We start from the raw sequence: 15,306 nt of genomic DNA, 5'->3' as shown, positions 1-15,306 counted from the left end.
AATAAGAAAAGTATGTACATTTAAATCAGAATAAGATGAAACAGAATTTAACATATATTATATTAATATATATTCTGGGGACATGAGGATTGTAAACAGATGTAAACAATGAACAGTGTTGGATTCATACAGCCTGTCACAGAATATGAGGTACAGTCTTTTTTAGCATGTTTAATACTTTAAAATACATGCTGTCATTCCCACTGGAATAGACCGGTGTCACTGCTACTTGCTCCGAGAAAAAAACACAGAAAATAATGATGTGGGAACATATGCGGTTTCAAATAACAAAATGCACATCCACGTGCACGTGCACACAAAAAAGAGATCCCTGTAGTTAAAATGATCATATGCAAACATGTCACATGGACTTAAATGCAGTGTTTTCATGGGAGTGGCTTAGTGTGTTTGGGGCGTGGCTGTGGTGTTCACACATTTTGTTCATCACTACCAGAGGCAGAGCCGAGGGCTGGACTCCAACACTGGTGTACTACATCATATCACTAATTACACCATATGTGGAGTGCTGTTTAGCTTGTTGTACAAACCCTCCAGTACAGTGAGTATTTAGCAGCTAGCTTCTCTTCACTCAGACTGCTTCACCAACTACTTTCCTAAGTTGGAGAAATAAAGTTCTGCGGAGGACACTGTTCTGTTTTGACGTGCAGGAGTTACTTGGTGGTGAGCCACTTTGTTACATTTTTCTTGTTCCTGCGTCTGAAGCAAAGGGGGAGGAAAAAGGAGGTGGACCCACGCGCGCAGTCGCCGGTCTCGTGGCTTCTTTGTATACAGCAGCAGCTGTGTGTAAATGCATGAACACACAGCCTCTGCTGCTGCTTGACGGACAGCTTATCAGGCTCCAACCTCAGAGATGAAGCGACTGAATCAGGTGTAGAAGAGGAATATTCTAACTTTACCCCCACCACCGCAGTGTGTAGTCCCCCCCCCCCCCCCTCCCCCCCACCCAACAAAGCTTGGGTCAGTTTCTCCGTGTCTCTGTGTGCGCTGGGATTGTAAGCGGCAGAAACACAGTGCTCTCCGGGCAGAGTCGGCTACAGCTGCGCGGCTCCCCTCACACTCACCATGGATGTACGGTTTTATCCGACTGCTGGTGGGAATTCTATTCCAGGAGAACCAGCAAACCTGGATTTTTCCCACTGTTTGGGTTACTACAACTTCAATAAGGTGAGATAGCAGTGTGCTGTAGTCTAGTTTTGTGTTGTGTGGCCACGCTGGTGCAGAAACACTCCGGGCTCGAGCTCTAATGAGTGAAAACCTAACATTAACTTGAAGGATTATATTTAAATTTCTCAGCTGCATGCACTTGTTTCCCCTTTCCTTCCGGCACTAATCATGACTGTGTTGCTGGAGTTGCTTAATTAATACTTCCCTCTCCTGCCACAAACTTTCCTGTTGTGCATTAATGGAAATGAGAAGTAAACAAGTGTACAAGTGGCTCATAGCGGCCACACTGCACTGCTAAACTCTCACCAGAGTGATGTGATCCACGGTCATGGGCGCTGTTGGCTATACAGTTACATGTTCCTAGACATCAGTGATGGATCATTGCATCAGCACTCTACACACACAGTACATGCATTAGAATGTGATGCCAGTGAGATACTGTGGATCAAGTGTCAAATGAATACTGTGCTGCACTGTGAGCCTGTTACAAGACCCTCAACAGCATGCACTAAATACCATGTTGTGCAAACACTTGTTTACCCTTTGGCATGTTTGTCATTGAGCTACTTCTATCATTTATTGCCTGTACTTTTACAACTTTATGCAGATTATTTAAGCAGCTTCAGCACAGCAGGGTTGCTCTTTTAATTCTTGGAGATATTACTGAATGAACTTTAAAGCTAAACATGGAAACACCAACATACAGAAAGGGAAATAGACAGCACACCTTTTATCTGGTCAGCATGAATGCATTCATTGTCAGCTTTGCGCTCACTTATCCAAAACATGGCATCACTAAACCACTCTGATATACTATTATGCAGCCACATGATATATAATGGAGTTGTATCTACTCTTTCCACGGGTAAACAGCCTATTTTCTGTATTGTTTACAAGTTAATTCACTTTCCTGCTAAGGGGTGAGGGAGATAATTGTATAGAGATGTTTTTGTGTGGCATATTCCATCCACATACAAATGCCAAGTATCAATGTTTGTATGGTTAAAAATGGTTAAAATTGCAAATATAAATGGCATGTTTTGGTAGCATTTAAGTCCACTAGATGGAGTTTTTTTCTGATGAGGTCAGCAGGGTTGGCAGGAAGCTGTGCAAATCAAAGACGGGAGAAATCAAAGGAAGAATGTTCATAAAACTTCATTTTATTAGATAAAACAGATGTTGGCAAACTGTTCAATTTGCAGTTGAAAAAAGTAACAAATTGCTCTTTCAAAAATGTTTTTAAATCCTGATAATATTGAATCGTTTAGCCCGGGTGATTCTCAGTCCTATTTCCTACATGTGTGTACAGTCAGCCCTGTAATAATCCCATCACTGAGGTATTAAAAGTTTATTAGCATGAGGCAGAGGTTATGTAAAACACACAGGCGAGTTTGGGGTATTTTCACAGTGATGTTACACTTGAACCTTTTGACCCACAATCCATCAGGAGCTCGACTCCCTTGTACCTAGCGACAAGAAACATCACTTTGACAGACTAATGACACTAATGCAGCGTGCTGTTTTTACAAAGTTTAGACGTTGCTAGCCCCTACGTCCCCCACCCCTTCTCTCTCTCACACACACCACCCCCTCCTAAATTATTCGCCCATGCAATCTGATGTTGCTCTAAACAGTTACCAGGTTTGTCTCACTGTTTCATCAGCTCTTTGTCATCTGGCCAACTTGTCATATGTGCCCAATTTCATCATGTCTTCATCAGCCCTGAGAAATTTTAACTACATTGCTTTGGATTGGTGTAAGAGTCCAAGTGTGATTTTATTCCTGCTCATAAATTCCCCAGGTCAAGTGAATTTTTCCATCTGTAACAGTAATTGGCCACAATGCAAAAGGAGGCAGAGAGAGAGAAAGGGGGAGGGTGGTGGGATGGTGCTTATCCAGAATCTCCACCAGTTATGTTGGAGAGAGAGAGGAGGAGAGTACAACGCATGTATTTCATGCTAATTACAATGCCTTTTCATGCTGAACAAATAGGCTCTTTTGCATGCATCTTTCAAATCAGCCTCCAATTTATTTGAATGAACTCGCTGAAAGGTAGCTCAATGCAGGTCTGATAGTCATCCAAGAGATGTGGCATGCTCAAAAGTCCCGCAGAACTGACTTCTTTTAATCTATTTATATATATGTATAGTCGCAGCACCTTTTGCATGCAGCAAAACTTTCTTTGGATTCATAGTTTTGATTTGGAAAACAGGCAATACCCTCTCAAAACGCTGGCACACAGACATTTTCAATTTTAATGACAACAGAGACAGAAGGGGCCCAGAGGCACTTTGAAACATCAGAGATTCTTTTAAATTTACAGAGAAATCCAAACGAGTGGCACAAACTTAATTAGGTGCTGCAGTCATGACTAATGAAGCCTGTTTTCTGGCACAGAGATGAGAGGGAAACAGCAGTGCTGAGGAGAAACATGCCACAACTTCACACAGATGAAAATACTCACAAAATGAACTCATACAACACATTTGCTGTAATCTGATATAATTAATCACAGATCCGTTTATGAAAAGTCTCCTTACAGCAAACGTGAAGGTTTATTTCTGCGAGTGTACAACTTGCTTATCCTAGACTAACTTTACTCATCCGAAATGCTAAAAGCCACACCTGCCACGGCTCCTACTTTTCCTCATTGGTTGTTAATTGAAGTTGCAGATAACGACTCTCTGTTTTGCTGGCTCTTTGGCTCATGTTAAGAACACCTGGTTGTAGTCAATACAACATGAAAAAGCTCCCTAATAAAGCTTAGAAGCCTCAATGAGTTCATCTTCATTTGTTCAACTTCTTATTACTGTGATGCGAGACATTTTGAGTGATGTGGTTTTTCTGGGCAAGCTCCTCAGCATCAACCAAAGACAAGAGGCTGTTTGGATTCGACTGCTTTTGGTATTTGTAAAAGTCAAATGTGATTGCTTTTAATGGTTTCATGAAAGAGACTCAGTGTTTTTCCCCCCATATTTATAGCCATCTGGTCTTTTCTTTCCCTTAAGGTTTAATAATGTTTCAGATACAGTTACTATATAGTGTGGACTTTCATTACCTTCAGGCGCAGAGAGACTTAAACTACCAGCAGATGTTACAAACTCTTCACCTGCACCGGTGCTAACACATGAGGTTTATTTGCTAAACTAATACCAGCCCACTGAGACTTCTCCAACGTGCGTCATGCTATTTGTATGGCACTGTTGCCGAACATACAGACAAACACAGACACCTTTTTATTGAACATATAGTAGCAATAAAAAGTAGGTGGAAAGATGTCCCCAACTGTATTACTGTTGATGTTGAGCACTGTCAACAAACTGTTTGTTAGTAAAGCATTTCAACAAGCAAACACAAATAACTCATAAATAACAAGTTCATTTGAAATCAAATTATATTCCTTCCTTTTTTTATGAAATCTTAAAAGTAATTCAAGCAATTCAATGCATACATACATACAGTACTTACTCTTTAGCGCCAGAGTCCTCCATTACAACCCTTATATTTCAGCCATGCTGTTGGGGGAAACTCCTTGTGCCATGAAATCAGATTGCGCTTTTAGTTATTATTGACAAAGTTATTTATTAGATTGGTTAATAGCTTGGTTGGTTGTTGTAAGCAAATGCACAAGTTGCTCCCCTGTAATGTTTAAGTAGCAGTGAAGTCTTATCGATGCTTTAACTGAACAAACTCTGAACAGAACTCAGATAAAGCAGTGCAGGAAGTGATTTACCATGTCCTTCGTGTTTTTATCATCCACTCACCTATGATATGAAAGAGCAACTGTGCTGTAAAAACAATAATTAGGGAAGTTGTTCAGACTGTAAGACTGTGACATGATAATGTAGGCCTGCAGCGGCAATTATCAGCAGATTTTATTGAGCCTGTAAAGTGTGGTGTCAGTGAAACAGAAGCCTCGCTCACGGTTCATGTGGGCCCGGCTGACCCAAACGTACGTAGTGAAACTAAAACAGCAAAGACTTTAAACAACATCGGTCAGTGTGTGGGGGGGGAGGATATTAAGGAAGTACTTTACTTCTACAGCAACAGACCCCGGGGCAATAACCTCTCATTGTGTCCACAGTGGGCCAGGCCTCTTTTGTCTCTGCTGCCCTCCCTGCTTCCTGGGGAGGGAAGGGGTTAACTCTCTGCTCAACCAGGGCGCCTTGTGCATCCCTCCAGTGTACACAGCTGGTGCCATTTCATCACACACATTCTAAACATAAACTCAGCTTTAAATGTGTGTGTGTTGGGGGGGGTTGGGGTGTAACATTAGAAGTTGTCAAACCGGGCAGATGATTGATATGACTTCAAGGTGCATGTTAAATGTTTGAATGTCCTACAAGTGAATAGCTGATGTGTTTTGCAGAGTCTTTTTAATTGTAGCTTGTCAGAAGATGTAGCTCAACAGATTTATTAAACACCTAATTTTCCCACTGAGATTAGAGTGTTATTTTTGGTCCGCCCCGCTCGAAGACACACTGTACTTGGAATTGCCTCCTCTAAGAATGAACGCTCTGTCTGACAAACGGCGCTACACACACACGTCTCCACAGGGCAGATGTTATCGTTTTGTTAATGCACAGCTCTCCACTTCCTACAGGATGTCTCAACACTCAACAAAGCTGATGGCACTCTGATGCAATAAAGACATATGTATGGGAAGCTATATCATTTATATGAAAAGTGACTTTTAAGGAATGAAAACTCGAGCTGTAGCAGCTTTGTATAAAACTATGAGCCTAATAGTTTCTGATTCCTGTGGCACCACATTATCTCAGCTGTCACTCTTTATTTTGTTGACACATGTGCACATGCAGCAAAGAACTTTAATCCCCCTTTTGTTTATTTCTATTCATTGCCACTTGTTTCCCCAGTATAATCTGATGATCTGAGCACCAGTACGAACCTGTGGGAAGCATAAGACCAGGTTGTCTGCTTTGTTTACGAGGTGGATATGAGAAAGGCTCTAAAATCTTAGACAGACATAGACCATTACCCAGATCAGCACTCGTAAAGACCTTCTGTAATCCTGCCATCACTGCTCATAAATCCACTTCATTACAGCGCTGTGTACATTACTCAGCGCGGTTCATTTAGGCAGACCTCACACTCTTAAGTTGTTTCTAAACCGGTGGCTTGTGGACCCGGTGGGCATCACGTGTCCTGACAAAGAACATCTCGCTGTACTGAGCCGCCCTCAGGTTGTGATCTCATGACCAGAGACAAATTGGAGCTCCAGTGTACACCCAGTCCATGCTTACATGCTGGGTGTATTCAAACACAGAAGGACAACCATTTGTGTATACTTTTATGTTTATCCTTCAGGATTAACACTGGTGAGTGAAAGTCTATTTGTAGCTGCATGGCTGATGCAGAAACATCTATTGCAGCCGTACAGAGTGCATGAATCCGCAGGAGAGGCACATTTGTTATTAGGTTTTGAGCATGAGCACAACATCACTACATCATCCATCAAACCGGGTAACTGCCTGAGGAAAAAAATGTCTGTTATGACATTCAAAGTCATGGAGGAGTTGTTTTCTTACAGTCATAGTGCATAACGTGATGTATGGTTACTTAAACATCAGGGAAAGCAACATTAGCTCTTTGTTATTTCTGATCAATGCATTCCCAATAGTTTGGATGCATTTCAGTACAAATCTTGACCAACTGTATGCTGCAAATGAAACACGAGACAGTAATAACTCCAATATTTCATTTATTTTAACAGTGATTAAACCATATATAGTTTGTAAGGAGATACACAACGCAATGAAAGCTAACCCCACTCCAAAAGCATCCATGATGAGGAAGTTGTTAACCTTATCTCCTACCTTCTCTCGAAGACGTGTAGATGACACTTTCAAGGTCAGTGAGGGATCGAGTTATAGGATTGGATAATCCTAACTGAGATATCTCTTCACTCGAGTACCAAGCACTTCACTTACTCAAGTTTTGCGAAGTTGTATATGTGTCACTGACATGAAAAATAGTCAATCTGCTGTTTGGATTAGTATATCTCATGAGGTCAAAGGTAAACTAACTTCCTGTTGGAGTTTGAAGGAGTCTCCTTATATTGGTGTAAATACTGTTACCCTTTCAATCAAAGCAGTACCCCCACAAGATATATATTTTTCCACCATGAGGAACTGTTTTAATCTGGTTTTGGCTCACTACAACTTTGACAGCCTCTCTCAACCTTGCTGACTTATTAAAAGGAAGGGGGAAAAACTCCCCGCGCCACAGAAAACCGCTTTTACCGTGAATTAAGCAATTCTTCAAAAGGACCGGTCAATCATTTCTGGTCGGCTGATTCAATAAGTGCCGTGTCCCTTTAGTGGTTAGCTCTTGCTGTTAAGTCACATTCATTTTTAAAGCTTTCCAGAGGGGCAGCAATTCCATGTTTCATAGATCTACTGTCCAATGCTCTTAATGGGCTCACAGACTGTATCAAAACATGGTGAGCTGTTTCCCTTTTTACCCATACTTGCTTCACTTAACCCTTCTCTTAAGCTCTTCGCAGGGAGCTAGACCACTGACTGTCCTCCGGCTTACTCTTTTCTACGATGGACAATCCTAGTCAGTTTCCAATTTTGTTCATGGAGGATATCAAATTGAAGAAGAAAAAGTAATAAAGAGGCCCTATTACACTTTTTGGAGTTATGTTATAGGTTTGTGTTAAATGGTCTGCAAAGGCTAAAATCCCAGTGTTTCTCTCCAACACACTGAAACGCCTCCTTGTAACTTCTATAACATAGTGACATCACTAGGTAACACTCACACTTCTATTAGCTAGCGCTCCAACACATTGCACATGATAGGCTAAGGGGCGGGACATCTCTAAGCGGTTGACCAATCAATCAGAGCAGACTGGGCTCTGGTTTCAGTCAGAGGGTGAAAATAGGTGCTGCAGCACAGGCAGTATGAGAAAAATAAATAGCTTTTGAACATTACAGCATGGAAACATGTCCCACAAGAGGCAAAAATATACACATATGAACCTGAAAATGGGCATAATATGTCCTCATAAATAACTCGGCTAATATCTGGGAGTATGTGTCTGCGCTCTTATGTAGCTGACACCATTCTAACTAAAGCTGCGTACTCACAGAAATATAAGTCACTGCTCCAGCAATTGTTCATGTATCAGGTTGAGTAGGAATATATTTCTCATTAGAGGTGAATGGGCTGCAGGTGTGTATAGTATTACATGTTATGCAGTGTGATTAATCCACCCCTGATCTACCCCCGGTCCCCTCCTACGTGACATTCCAATAATGCAGCGTGTTACCAGGTTGCGCTAAAAGGACTGACAATAGTAGCAGGTGTGCAAATATCCCTCCGACCCGTTGAACAAAGAGCTTAAATAATGGGGGTAAATAAAAGTTGTATTTGAATTGGCACGGCGGAGCCAATTGGTGCAAAGGTCAAGAAATACAACCTGTTTTATAACAACTAAATATGTAAGATGTATAGTTTTTAAAATCAAGAGAAACACATATTTGCTGCCTGTTTGGTAATCTTTTACTTGACTTCATGCTGGTCGATGAGTGTCCTCTAGATACTTGTGATTGTCGAACATAAAGTCTCTCTGTGGCAGTTGGATAATGTTAATGTCTATCTCAGCAGTAACTCTACCATAGCAATAATACTGCAGCCTATAAACCCAACCCCCCCCCCCCCCCCCCACTAAATGAGCTTTAATAGTCTCCCAGAATTGGAAACCTGCCATGTCTCCCTGCCGCAGTTTGATTGGATATTTTATATTCATGCATTACACTGATATTCTCTGGCATATATATACTTTTTCTTTCTCGCCGTAATTTAAGTTCATGATGACATCAAGTTCACATCACGTTGAACTGATGGAGGATTGTCTCGCTGTACCGTGAAGTCCCCGAGGGAAATAAAACATCTGTTCTGAGAAGAATATGTTTGCCCTTTATGTTTCCCTATACTAAGTTAGACATCTCTTTGTATCCATCTTACAGAACAAGCTGATGTTAAAAGGAGCATCTGTAAGCAATTAAAAGACAACTACACTCTGCTAATTTATGTTTTTCTGCCCTCTAATCGATTGCTCTCTGTTATCTTGCTCTTGCTAAATCACTTACTTTTTTAATAGTACAAACAAAACATATTTCAGGAAACCTGACCTGAAAAAAGGTCGCACCGATGTTTTATCCAATTTTGCTTTAAGATTCTAATATGTTCCTAGCACTCAAACAAGATCTTTGAGTTGCGTAAACGTAACACCTGAGCTGTAGGGAAGACAAATGAAGATGTTCTGGAGACAACACAGTTTCTAGCAAACACTGCTGACTCATTACATCACCCTTACATCATTCTTTTGGCTGTAATTGCTCAACAATTATCTTCAATTGAATGAGCAAAGCTCTCAACATGTTACTGAAGTATGACTGCTTTGATGGTTCTTCATGTCAGCAAGATGAAAATCATGCAGTATTCATGAACCCGTCTACTTTTTTATTCAGCAACACGATCAAAAGGAACAATGGACGTGGCCCCGGTAAAAGCTCAAGCCTCATAATAAAAGTTCAGTCCCTTCAACCTCGACTGGGATCATGAATGGGGTCCGTGAAAATCTGGAGCCGACTTCAGATATTTTCAGGAGTTGAAGTCGAGGCTCATTCACAGCATGTATATTGTGATGTGTGTGTTTCTGCTGGCTCGTGGAATCACACATGTGGTCATAGTGCGGTATGGCAGGAGTAGAAACGAGATTAAGCTCAGTGAGGCCTCAGCCTTGGCAAGGTTTCCTTCCCTGGACTTCATCTGACGCTTCTTTCAAAAGACATTCCTTCCAAGGAAACCGATGTAGTTCCTCATCTTTTTGGAGCTTCTGACTCACTGTGTGACTTTTCATACCTGCACGGCCTTGGGCAAAAGGATTTCTTTCTTTTAAATAGACTTCCCTGCATTTGTTTCTCTCCTGCTGATAAACAAGAAGAGAAGCTGAATGATTACACTCTTTCAGAGGCATTACAGGCAGCTGATTAAAGTGTGAGGTCGGAGTTAGCCAAGGTTAACCGTCCATAATGAAACACTTTGAAAATAATGATACGCTGCATGGTTTTATGAGGGCTTGTGGCTGCTCAGCTCAGCAGTGGTGACCTTCAGCAGTTCCACTAGCTAATCGTGGCCATCCTGCAGCTCCCCTGTAGTTTGGAGACTCCATTACCTTCTGATACAAATCGAGGAGAGCAGTGCAAGTTCTGTTTGTTTACTGAGGTGGCTGACCATAGTCACTTTAATCTGCAGAAGGTGCTTTGATTTGTCAGGCCGAGATGGAATTATACATCACATTCAACATTGAAGTGAATCCACCGAGAGAAACTTTAGATAAATAAAGAAACTCGACACCATTACTCAATCACCAGCGATGATGCATTCCCTTCCAGATTGCATAAAAAGCTAATTGTCTTAACAATATTACATTACTTATGAGTATTTGTCATGTGTTAGTGCGGGGCATGTGGCCTGTTATTGCAAACAGCTGCACAATGTACACCTGGGTAGTCTGGATTACACTCCTGCCAATACTTAAAGTTTCACATTGAAAACTGGCTGCTGTCCATGCTTTACGCAAACTGAAGAAGTTATGCCTACCTAGAAATTGAAACAACAATATTTGCTTTGGCCAACAAGTGTAATACTTTTGCAGGCTGTGTTCAAATGTATTTATAGTACATGCGAATACTGCCAGGAATATGTTGTTGGTTCGTCCATCTGAAATGTGTTTGGCTTCTTTTTACTACAGGATGCAAAGGAGGGCTTTTTGTTTCTGCCTTATGCCTTGATCGTTTTAATCACTTTTACCCACAGATAGAATTCTTAAAGGGTTTGTTAATATCATACCATGATGACTGACAGGCATGTCGACAAATATATGCACTTCTGCTTCAAGAATTGTGTTGAAAAGCCACAGTCTGGGCTGATGATTACTTATCTAACAGCCAGTAAATTGTGTTTGAATATAATCAGTATTGAAATGGCATCCCATAGCAAATTAGTATTAAGTAATTTGCTGATTTGTGCTATTTTCTGCTGTATGAAGGGGGAGAATATGGGGGATGCATGGATATATCTTATCCTGTTGGTATTCTGAACACACTGAGGCACATTTCTATCAGCTTTTGTTGATTTAGCAGGGAGTTGTTACCAAATATAGCATGCATTGCACTGCCAGTAAAATTCCCAGCTTACGCGGGCCTAGCATCATCAGGTGACAACGTATCACGTGAAGAGACACCTCTATGTTTAGCTTCACTATTGGGTTTTGATTTTGTCAGACGAAAAACATTCCTAACAGGAACTAATAAACAAATAAGTACAATTTCCCAGTTCATGCATTCATCACCACAGCCTCTGAAAACCGGCAAGCTTCAAGCAGAAACAACAAAGTAGAACATAAATCAAAGCAGTTTCCTTTGCCAAGCCAGAAGCCCTTGGGAGGTACCTTGGTGCTTAATTAAAATCCAGAAGGATCATGTTTTAAGTGTAGGTGAGCGAGCACTGAATAACAATGGCAAATCATGCCCGGAGCATTAGGGAAAATAATAGCAGCATCTCTCTGTACAATATTAACAAGATTTAATGTGAAATAAAGCTGTTTTTACATGCATTGTGGCAACAAATACTGTGGTAAATGTAGCCTTTCCCCGGCTGCAGAACATGCCAAAACCAGCATTGACATATTAATCTCATAATTACCCATACAGGATTATAATGAAACGGCTCATTATTAGACATTTGATGGCTTACCCTTTCACTGCACTGTTTATCTCTCCTTTTTTAAGCCTTTCAATCCCTCACATGTGTGTGCCAGCTACAAAAGATAACCATACTATTGTCAAAGTGTCGCAGTTCATCAGTTATCACTACACATAGTGTTTGAAAGGAAAGGAAGGCAGTAATTATTATTATTATTGAAATGTTACATAAGCTATTTAATCTAATCCTATGTAACCATTGAAACTTTAACTGTGTAAATGAGTGACAATTAATGGTACTAACATTTAAAATTGGCAAACCATCCCACTGATATTAGGTAAACAACAATTCCCTCTGAGTCTTTCTTACATTAACCACACAGGCTGCTAGTCATATAAGACCTTGCTGTTTTAACACAATTACAGAAGTTTATTAACTTGTGCAGCAAGCATTTGCAAGTTATGCTTATTGTCTAACTTTTAAATGATAAGATATAATGGCTACTATGAAATAAAGGAGCCTTTCCAACACTAGGTTGCTTCGGTTGTCCTAAAACAATTACTATTTAGCCATTTAAAGCCTTCATTGTTCTCCTATTATTGTCAGATGTCATGTTGGCGGTCCGCTGGGCCTTTGCTGTCTCAGATTTTTGAGTTTCTAGATCGGACAGTTATACGGTGACCAGGCCAACTGTCTGACTGGTCCCTGGGCTACAGCCAGAGACACTTTGGTAAATCATCAAACGCAACACGATGTGGAATCACATTTTCCAGAGACGGCAATCGAGAAAAAAATGAACTGTCCTACATACTGCTGTTCCTGCAAGCGTCGTAATTCTGATGTGCACTGGCTCTTAGGAGAGGCTAAAAAAAAGAAGAAGAAAAGTACATTAAAAAGGGGGAATGTGTGTAGTTATCAGCAGACTCTCCCAAGTCAAATCCGCTCGATTACCGAACTCTGGAGAGCTATCCCCAAGCAACCCTTCCATTGGCCAATCGGTCGCAGAGTGGTGAATATTTCAGACTCGACAGATTTTAAATAAAGACATCATGATTATTTCACATACAGTTTCTTGGAATCACTTTCGAGGCCTTCAGCTGGAGCCAGGGTAAAGTCTTGATTTAAGAAGGGGGGGAAAGAAGTCGAGGGAGAAAAGCAAACACAAGGGCTGTCAGTCAATGTGGCAAACTAATTGGGTCGATCTCTTTAGCAAAGATGAATGAAGAGATTAACTCTCCCTATGTGTCCAGTGAATCTCCCCCTCTGGCTCCAGGTGAATTAGCTGATGACATGTTGACGGTGGGAATTCTCCCTCTGACTTAAAGCCACAGTCAGTATTTCCATCATGTCTAAATCTCTAATTCTGTCCTTAGAAGCCTTTTTTGTATATTGATTGATTGGACCAATGAATCTTTAACATGTGTTTTAAACCCTAAAAGCTTTTGGTTTTCTTAGTTTCAGGTTATTTACATAGTTGCTCCTCATTCTTGCCTATAAAACATCAGCATACCCTGAGATTTTGGTTACAATAGCACACATTCTGATGCTCCCTGCAGACTATATTCTTGCACAGAGAGAGTTAGAAAAGCAGGTCAAGCATGGGCCTAATGAAGACAAACGAAGAGTGATGGGAGAACATGCTCAAAGCAAGGTTTGAGTGCATTTTAGTGGAGAAACTCACCTCAAATAGAGGTCAAGGCTAGACAATTGGACTAAAAGTGCTCAGAGGGATCTGTTGTCCAAATAGGAAATCAATACGGCTGTAAAAGGGAGATGTACGAATATGTCTTTGGTTATTTTCAAATTGTAAGAAGAGATTCAGGGTTATTTAGCAGCAGTGTTTGGGAAACCACATCAACAAGATGAGCTCTCGTCTATATGCACATTATATTGATTGACAGCCATCCATTCTTTACCTGCAGTGTGCGTACTATAATGTGCATGCAAGTGTAAGATGTGTGTGCCAAATGGATTCTCAGTAATTTGCCTGAGAGAAACAGTTGGGAAATTAGCTCTGGGTGAAAAATAGCTGCATTTTGATTGGCATCACGCAGAGAAGTGCCATCAACAAAACATGCTTTTGCATAAAGCTTATTTTCTGTGCATGTGTGAACACTTTACTAACTTGGTGTCTTTTAAGAAAACCCTGCTCCAACACACAGCCGACCTCCAGGTTTCCGTGTGCCTTTGATCTCCAAACCTGTCATTTCACAAAGAGGGAACAAATCGTTTTTTGTGTTTTTCGTTATGACTTTTGTTCCAAATCTCTCTAAATGTCATCGCAATGATATGGAATCAAAGTTGAAGCTCAGTGTTTGTAATTATTCAAAGCGGCTATCTTAATCTGGCGCTGCTTTTTTGAAGTAGGGAAATGTTAAAGTGACATTTTGAGTTTAAATACTGTTAAAAACATTAGCGAAGCACTTAGCCTGATGGTTGCTGTCACAAGAAAAACAATGTCTGCGACTCAACAGCCGTCAGGTTCGCTAATAATGTCCCGGTGTGCTGTCAATCTACCAGAGGAACGGACAATAGTATGCCAAGAAGAAAAAGCCTGAAATAAGCTAATTGCTTCTAAGAGCCCCCTCAACCGTTCTGTAACTACTATGTGTTCACAGATGTCTTATCCAGCTGCTATTTCATTACGGAACTCAAACACCTTACAATGCACTCACTTTTCTTTACGAGCCTTTGTTGCAGCACATCAAGTCATAATGATTATAGATACATTATTGCAACCACGGGGCGGAGGAAAGAAAAAAAAGGCACATGCAGCGAACAACATCTATGTGTGCATCTTTATTATTCCACCTAATACCCTACCCTTTCATTAATTGTTAATCTTTGCCAACTTGTTGATTGTCAGTTTTGAGACACATTTCTGGAGAGGAGCCCGAGAGTATTTGCAGCCGGACCTCTGTCAGTAGCGCCAAGCAACACAGCCACAAATTGGAATGTGGTACAGCTCTGGGAACGCAGCCAAGATTTAAATTAGACAATAACCTCTGCTCTCTCTATATTGCCTCTCTTTTCCAGCTGCAGGCCCAGCCATTTGTTTAATACAGTCAGCCCTGTAGTATATAATAGACTGATATATGAGTCACCGCTCAGCAGTTTGTGTTTCTCAGATTTATAGAGATTGAACAACTGTTCAGTTTGTGCTTACTGTGGGCTTATGATAAGAATAACAGAAAAAGACACAGGTTGCACAACAACTTGGAAGGTATGGTGACTTTATACACAGTGAGGTTTTAAAAGCTATGGCGCTACTCAAGAATTATTACCAGCAGTAACAGGAGGAGATGAATAATCTTGAGATTTTACACACAATGAGAATTCATTTAAATGCTTACTTTAATGTCCTTTTTTTAAAGGATTTCTGAT

At 40.8% G+C, this 15,306-nt stretch overlaps 1 protein-coding gene across 1 annotated transcript in view; it reads left to right on the top strand.

Annotated features, from left to right (window-relative positions):
* Positions 1-948: 948 nt before the first annotated feature.
* tox3 (TOX high mobility group box family member 3) overlaps positions 949-15,306 on the top strand; it is a 38,229-nt gene continuing 23,871 nt past the window's right edge. The window contains exon 1 of the mRNA XM_063880597.1: positions 949-1,185. Coding sequence (XP_063736667.1) covers positions 1,084-1,185 — 102 coding nt within the window. The 5' untranslated portion in view covers positions 949-1,083. The remainder of the gene's footprint in view (positions 1,186-15,306) is intronic.

This window comes from Eleginops maclovinus, chromosome 4, assembly GCF_036324505.1.
Source record: "Eleginops maclovinus isolate JMC-PN-2008 ecotype Puerto Natales chromosome 4, JC_Emac_rtc_rv5, whole genome shotgun sequence".
Taxonomy (NCBI): domain Eukaryota; kingdom Metazoa; phylum Chordata; class Actinopteri; order Perciformes; family Eleginopidae; genus Eleginops; species Eleginops maclovinus.
This window is presented reverse-complemented; position numbering and strand designations above follow the sequence as displayed.